Genomic DNA, 8698 nt, shown 5'->3' on the forward strand with positions numbered 1-8698 from the left:
TAACTCTGAGAGCTTCTCTGGGTAAGATGGTAATCTCTAATAACATGAAGCTGCAATCAAAAGATACAAACAGAAACTGATGCAAGTAGGGAAAGTAAGATTCTAGTCTGGCAATATCTACTCTCAATATACATTTCCCACCCACTTATTACTAGATGTTGTTTACAAGTACGATGGCCACTTATGACAGTGAAGCCAGAAAGGGAGCTGGAGACAGACGGTGGCCATCTGTCAAGAAATGACTAGTGTTTGTCTGACACACCTGAAGCTATCTTTAATGCTTTCATGGCAAAACACTTCTCATGGATAAACCTAATGGAAAAAAGGGGAGACCTTCTTTCAAGCCATGCGGGAGGAGGAAAAAGGAACATAGGGGATAGAAGGAAGCAAACATCAATAAGCAACAGATTCCTTTCCTGGCTAGGGCAGAAATTGGGCAAAACTCTTATGTCATCATTATAGTACATCCTAATAAAAGTAAAATGTGGCCTTTGCAATGGAGAAAGACTGCTTTGCCAATTTAGAAACACAGCTTTCTTTGTGATGTTGTGTGGTAAGAAGACTGTTAATAAGTAAATTCCACCAGTCCAAGATGATGAAAAACATAAATGCTCATTCTCGGCAAGCAGTTAGTAAGACAAAGCTTAAAAGCAGACAAAGAGATGGGGAGGCGGGAGGTATAAAAAGTGAGAGCCGCCGGGCAGTGGTGGAGCATGCCTTTAGTCCCAGCACTTGAGAGGCAGAGGCAGGCGGATTTCTGGGTTCAAGGCCAGCCTGATCTACAGAGTGAGTTCCAGGATAGCTAGGGCTACACAGAGAAACCCTGTCTCGAAAAACAAAAACAAAACAAAACAAAACAAAGAGTGAGAGCCAGGGTGTGGGGGGGATCAGAGCACAGGGCATCTGTTGTACCAAGTTGGGCAGCTCTATTATTTCTTGGAACATAGGTTGTTAGGAAATCTGTTCTGCTATGAACTGTTCTGTTTTCACATGAATCAACCTTTATAGAGAAGTGATCCTCAAGCTTGGATATGCTCTGAAATGGGAGCAGATCACAGAGGTGACTGAGAAGGGGGAGCCAATACACACCCCAGCCTAGGAAGCTGAGCTACCCAATACGGCTAGCTGAATGTTGAACTACAGGGGATTCTAAGAGCCACAAGGTACCAAGAACAGAGAAACAGTCTCATCAACAGCCAGATAAACAGCACTAACTGTTGTGAAACAGTGCCATCTATGGCTAAGCTGCAAAATTACCTAAGGCCAGAACAAAGGACCAAGAGCTCCCAAACTTGGTCAAGGTTGAAAGGTTCCTGCAGACAGGAACCCTTACCGATTTCTTTCCTTCAGAATATTTTGGTTGTTGTCTCCCTTCACACTCACTTGTATCTTTCAATAGATTATTACAAAGATGGAAACATAAAGCAGGTTTACAAGAACTGCATCTCTCTGAAACGACTTATCCTACTCGGCAATCCAGCAGACTCTGTACCAGTGCAGACATCTACCACGTAGGATGCTAGTCAAAATATCTAACAGCTGTACTTTTATAAAATGACTAAATGCTTCACCTTAAGGGGAAAGTTCTACATATGTTCAAAAACCAAGCACTCCAGAATGAGTAAAACTCTAAATTTTTCTTCCTGACTGCAGCACCTTCTCCAAATGGGGAGTGAACTCAAGGACTGACTCATATTAAAGAAGTGGTCTTCCACTGAGCTACAGCCCTAGACTCTTCATGGTTTTGGGAAGCAGACCTCTCATGTAGCTCAGCTAGCCTGAAACTCATATTCCTTCTGTTTTAGCTTCTCGAGTTCTGGGGTATTAGATAGTGGAAGCTAATACTAGTATATTTTATACTAAAACACAAATCCTCTACCTTCTCTTGACTTTCTGGAATGAAAAATAACTCAGTGTGGAATTAAGACTTTGGGCCATAATCTCAAGATGGAAAATCAGATACTAGATAATCAGATACAAGAACAATGCTCTCCTGCTAAGGCCTCAGATCTAGGTGCTCTTAGCAGTTTAAAAAGCAAAACTTTTCAGTTATACTTTCACCAAGATTTCATTTTTGCTGACATCCGAGTCCAGGGCTGAATACAAGGCACAGTGCTTTTTTTAATGTATATGTTTTCCTAATATGTATGCCTACGTATTATGGGAGTACCTAGTACCCATGAAGTCAAAAGAGGGGAACAGATTCCTTAAAACTGGAGCGATCAGTTGTAAGCCATCATGTAGGTGCAGGGAATCTAACTAAAGACACAATTCTTTTTCTTTTTTCTTTCTGTTTTTTCAAGACAAGGTTTCTCTCTGTAGCCCTGGCTGGCCTGGAACTCACTCTGTAGACCAGGCTGGCCTCAAACGCACAAATCTGCCTGCGTCTGCCTCCCAAGTGGTGGGATTAAAGGCATGCACCACTGCCTGGCCAAGACACAATTCTTAATGATTTTTTTTAAAGTTTTTGATAAGCTTTGGTGATGAGCCCTGGTTAAAGATATATGTGGACTTATAGAATATCATGGTCTAAGTATATGAGCCATATATTTTGGAGGCCTGAGAGAACAAAAAAGTCTATTTCTACTTAGAATAAATCATACTTCTAAGTTAGTTCCAATCTAGACAGCTTGTGTTCATTCTGCAAACTGTCATGTATAGGTATAGGGGAGATGAGGCATGAAAGAACATTCTTCCATCCACCCAATGGAAATACATATTGGGTCTAGTTCAAGCATGTCTAACCTGTGTTCGCAGGCCAGATGCATTCATGGATAGCTACAAATGAAACACAACTCTTTTGTTCATGACAGCATCATATCACAATGTCTAAAGGTTTTGTGCCCCTTGCAACTTGTGCATACAAATCCCATGCCTTGCTTCATTAACCTCCTAAGTTACTGTAGTTTGAGGAGATGCTTCATCAAACATTTAAGGCGTCCTTCCTGACATGTGTGCTTCTGCTCTAGCTGTGGGAGACTGACCAATCTAAACACTTCTGGGGTTTGGTAAGATGAATACCCAACTAACCATGTACAAGTATTTCTCAGCTATTAATGGATAGCTCCTTCCTTAATGGCAGTTATCCCAGAACATGAACCAGAGAAATGACTTCTAGCAGCGGTGGGCCAGTCAAAGATCCAAAAGATATCAATTTCCCTCACCAAATGTTTAAGGTCAGTAGAATGAACGGCATCTTATGAAATGTCGCTTTATTTGGCCCTAGGTCTGAGATGAAAAATGAAGCCTAGTTATAGGTGTATAAAATATTCAGACATGGTTAGAATCCTCATGTCCTCAAAATCATGGTGTAATGATTCCTACTTCAGGTTCAGCACGTGCTACATGATAAAATTTTACAAGTATGAGGCAAGAGAACGTGTGGGAAAGAGGGCAGTTATGATACCACATTTACACTGACTACAACTTCCTTCAAGATACTTTTTTTTCCCCTGTGTAGCCCCTGCTGTCCTGGAACTAGCTCTGTAGACCAGGCTGGCCTTAAAAGGTGTGCACCACCACTGCTAAACTATATTTATTGTTCTTTAGAGAAAGAACACCTTCAGACATGGCAATTTAGGCTTCTATCTAGCCCCTGTAAAAACATTATGTTTTCTCTGCTTTTTTCTTTCATTCCTTGTGAGACAAAGCTTGACTTGAACTCACAGTCCTCTTGCCTTAACCACCCAAACGCCAGAGAGATGGAGATGCTTCAGGCCAGGACTACACTTTACTGTTTTTGACGGTTTAAATTTCTGATTTTGGAAAGACTGTTTTTGAGGACACAGAGATTTAGCAAGTCTTGAAATGTAACAAAACTACTTATGTATATAAATATAATTTTTAGTAGTTTTAATTGGCTTTATGACATATTAGGAATAATAGTTTTGGCATTTCTCTTTCAGAAATCTAAGTTTCCTCTCTTAGAATCATGGTGCAGAGACCAGGTTAAAAGAGAATGAAAGCAGCCATGTAGTGAAGCCCGAGGCTACTTTTTACACAAGTACTCGGCTTAAGATACTTTCTATAAAAAATATATTTCCCTAATCAACTATCATTCTAAGATTTCTCCAGAGAGACAGGAATACTTTCTCCATAAATATCCAGCAAACAGGGCTAAGAGTGGCATGAGAATTAGGTTCTCATAGCATAGAACCTTAGACAGAACCTAAGCAAGCAGTAGTCCACAGGACTCAGTACACAGCAAGGACCTTAGACAGAAATCTAAGCAGGCAGCAGCCCACAGGATTCACATTTCATTGCTACTCATCTTCCTTTAGAGCCTTTGTCAGACTGTCTTTTTGGCACATTTAATAAAGTATGCACCCTGATAAAAATAATGGTAGATACACGTTTCCAAGAAGACCTAAGTCTTTCCTCTTTGGATGGCCCGTGAAAACCTGGGCTAGGTTGAGCAACAAGATAAAAGTACAAAAGGGAAGGAGCTCCCTGGCTAACTGCTCTTCCGGGAGCAAAAGAAAATTGCAAAGTGGGAAAATAGAAATGTGTTCTTTTCTCTGAACACTGAGTTTGGTCACATCGCTTTTCTGCCATTCTTCCTTCACATACCTCTTCATGGAATATGGGAGAATTTTTGTCTGGCTACAGTCAGTGAGGAAAGAAAGTAAGTAGAAGACATAGGCAGAGTATGCAATCCAGAACCAAAGGAAACCTTTCAGGGCTTTTGTCAGCAATCTTGGGAGTACTGTTGTGATAAATAGGGTATGGGCAGAGAGAAATGCTCCAAATTGAAACCACAACAGAAATCCACCAGCGCCCCCCCTCCAAAGTTTTAACTATTGAATGGTTAGTACAAGCATTAGTCACTGTTCAGGTAGAGTCCACCTGGGAACCATAGTCAGGCTCTTGGGGAGGTAGGAAACAATATGCTGGAAAACTGCCTGATCCTGGACTGTACTGACATAAGGCCAGACAGAATCTTCAACTAACTGAGCCACAATCCTATGACCTTAATAACACTCAAAGCAGGTGACAATGGCTTCCTTTTCCCTGATCGGGCTAAGAACTGATATACCAGTCTTGCTTTGAACTTACAAGATTTCCATGTCTTAGGATCAAAAGTGAATAACCACATCCAGCACTTTTCTCCTTACAAACTAAGATTGATTTGTTTTTCAAAATCTGAACAGCTTACAGACTGTCCCTTGAGTACTAGCTCATTTTTTTACAGTATAATCTGTTTCCTTTCTTCCCTCCTGTAGCACTTACTCGTGGACTGGCCACACACAAAAAAGATGGCAGCTCAGTGAGGAGGCAGCAACGAAGTGAGGAGGTAGCTGATCTCCGTTGATGGACAACCTGGTCTGAGTAGCCACTCACTGCTTTACAATGGCTACTGAAAACAAGAGACTAAAAAATAAAATAAAATAAAATTAGTGTAAGGACAATTCTTGTTAATGACTCATATACTATTCAACTTAAAGAACTTTTTTCTTGGCCGATACAATTATATCTAAACAACCACGAATCAGAACCAGACATACAGTACACAGTTTAGGCCCATATTAATTTCAAAAGGTGATTTTATTAATATACAGAAACAAGTGTCATTTCTAATTCTACTTTCAGAAGAGATATTTCAGTCAAAACACTGCATGTACTAGGTAGTTTGTTATAACTACAGATGTAATCTCACACCATGATGATTAAGACTATGTTCATCTGAATTTTCTCTTAATATAAAATCAGGTGCTAACAGTGTCATGTAGTTCTAGCAAAGATAGTTCTTTTTGAGACAGTGTCGCCTTTAAAGGCCCAGAACAGGCTAGCCTTCAATTCACAGAAATCTACCTGCTGCTGCTTTCTGAGTGTTGAAATTAAAGGAGTGTGCTACAATATCCTGCCAATAGTGATTCTTTTTTGAGACAAGTTGCACTGTGCAATCATCTCTGGCCTAGATACAACTCACTAGGTAGATCAGGCTGGCCTCAAAACATGTGGTAATCCTCCTGTCACTGCCCCCCAAGTGCTGAAGATTACAAACATATAGCACCGCATGCTGACAGTTTTTCTTATTCACACAGAGACAGGAATACAAATGTTCATGAACAGGAAACAACCTCGCTTTAGCCTCCAACAGACAACCATTTAAAAATGTTAACTACTAGGGTTGGAGAGATGCTCGTCCAAAGGACCTAGCTCACAACTGTGTATAACTCCAGTTCCAGGTATCTGACAACCTCATACCAATATACACGAAATAAAATGAAACAAATTACATACATATATAAATATATATAAAGTTAACTACCTATACAATGAGAAATAAATTAATCTGAAAAAAAGCTTTCTTAAAGAATTATAAAAAATTAAAAATACTAGTTATTTCCTTGGGATATTGTGCAGTTCGTATAAAGCATACCTAGCATGCATGAGGTCATATATTCAAACTACAGCAACAAAAAAGACTAGGTATGCAGGAGAAAGATTAATAGTAAAGGTTATTCTTGGCTACACAGTGAGTTCTAGGCAAACCTGAGCAACATGAAACTGTATTTCAAAGTATAAATTCTGCACTCAAATTATTGTATCAGGGACTGAGAATGTTGCTCAGGGCTAGAGTACTTGCCTATCACAAACAAGGACTTAGGTTCCATTCCAGCATCAAAGAATTACTGTATTCTATTGTAATATCAAAAAATTGCATTTTATAAACTTGTCTGCATTTCTTGTCTAATGGTCTTTCCCTGCCCAACTGTCATAGACTCTTTCACATGAACCCTTCTGCCATCTTCTTCCAGTTAAGGGCTTTGGTAAAACAAAACTTACTCATGTAATCCAGGAGAAAAAATATTTTAAAGACAGGTGCGATCGTACATGCAAAAATTAAAAGCGACATCAACTACAAAACTGTGCTCAAAGCTAACCCTTCTAAGGTATGAAAGGAAGTGAGGCCTTCGGGAGGTGACAGTAAAGACTATCCTAGCAAGTTTTATAGTCCAGCTAAGCTTTTGGTTCCTACTCTATCCACAGATATGTAATGTGGGATGCTATGAAATAGCGGGCCCCAGTGTCACTGCAGCTTCAACACCAAAACATGCTTCTTTCACAGCTATTATGGTAGACATGTCAGCCATTTTATCACTGGATTTTCATTCTTATGTCATTTACTTGTTTTACTAATTTTTCAGTACAGGTTGATAATCTAAATAACCATCTGGATGAAGATACTACACAAGACAATTTGTGCACTGATTTATGGTCATAAAAACAAAAAGCAGGATCACAACAGCTGACAAACACTTCAGGACTTCTTTGCTCAGTAACATATCTAGTCTCATTCACACGTATGGGCCTATTTTACACAGACTAAAGCTCCTAACTTATCAGGATCATTATAAAAAATTGCCTCAAGCTGTCCAATAGGACAGACACATCATTATCTGCTTCCATGAATCACTCATCATGTTCTGAATGCAGCCATGAAAACACAGAGCTATTTTTAAGTGGGGGGTCAACTGCCTGCAATGGTTGGCCTGTGTGTGCATGGCAGTCTCACTCATATTCTAGGGTGGCTTCCATCTGTGGTACTCTTGAGTGAGCCTCCCCAAAACTGGGATTGGAGATGGATATCACCACACCCACCAGCACCTCCCGTGGTTTCTAATCATTTTATTACAAAGGTAGGCCCATAGAGCTTTGGCTAGTCCCATGCAGTTCTAACATGATTTCTCTTTTCTATAGATGTCGAGATCTTTGCAACACCCACCAAATACCTCTAAACTTTTAATACCCCCTATGTTCTTTTGCTAGCTGGTCTCTGCACAAAAGCTTTGTCCCTTTACATTTTTATCTATTATCACCTGAAGAAGATTCAGTTGTCACCCTTTACTAATGAATGCTGAAAAGTTAGGTACACTATCTCAGAAGTGTAACTAATGCACAGACAAGGACTAAAAATGAAGCCACGGTTGTCTCGTATTGTTTGTTGTGGTTTTCTTGATTTCTCAGAAGTGTACTTCTGATATCAGTAGTAAGTCCTCTTACCCTCCTGGGATTAGAGGAGACCAGACAGAGGCCTACCAAACTCTGCTTATTTCAGAAGCAGGTCAGGACTGGTAGTTGGGACACCCACCAGCATTCAGACCATCTCTGTATAGGTAACTCGACCTTATGACATTTGAATGTTTACTGGCATCTTATCAACAGTTATACGATCTCTAAGCTATCTTCATTTTCAGTGTTCTCCTATAGCAAAACTCAGTAGAAGTATATTATATTTATAGACTATAAAAACATAAGAGAATCAAAATTTTCTCCAATTTCTCCCTTCCAATAAGGTAGTTATTATTAAGAAGGCGATAAAAGGAGCGGGAGAAATAGCTCCAGCTTCTCTGGTCTTCCAAAGGACCTGGGTTCAATTGCCTGCCTGCCTGCCTGCCTGCATGTATACATGCCTGCACTCGTTCATGTGAGTTTTTCCCTCTTCTGGCCTCCATGTGGTACTCAGATGTATATGCAGGCAAGAATACACACAAAATAAAACCTTTTAAATGAAAGGATGTCAAAACACATCAAAGCAAATCAATAAAATATGAGGCTGGGTATGGTGGCAGATACTTTTAATCCTAGCACTTCGGAGGCAGAAGCAAGTGAATCTCTGAGTACAAGGCCACTCTGGTCTACAGAGTGAGTACCAGAAGAGCCACGGCTACACAGGGAAACCATGAATCAAAAA

General features: G+C 40.0%; 1 protein-coding gene across 4 annotated transcripts in view; it reads right to left on the reverse strand.

Annotated features, from left to right (window-relative positions):
* The window catches only part of Ino80 (INO80 complex ATPase subunit), a 94939-nt gene that overhangs the window by 34456 nt on the left and 51785 nt on the right, over nt 1-8698 (reverse strand). For all 4 annotated transcript variants that reach the window (XM_031371516.1, XM_031371518.1, XM_031371517.1 and 1 more), the window contains one exon: nt 5230-5370. In XM_031371516.1, the coding sequence (XP_031227376.1) occupies nt 5230-5370 (141 nt within the window). The remainder of the gene's footprint in view (nt 1-5229; nt 5371-8698) is intronic.

This window comes from Mastomys coucha, unplaced genomic scaffold (assembly GCF_008632895.1).
Source record: "Mastomys coucha isolate ucsf_1 unplaced genomic scaffold, UCSF_Mcou_1 pScaffold15, whole genome shotgun sequence".
NCBI lineage: Eukaryota > Metazoa > Chordata > Mammalia > Rodentia > Muridae > Mastomys > Mastomys coucha.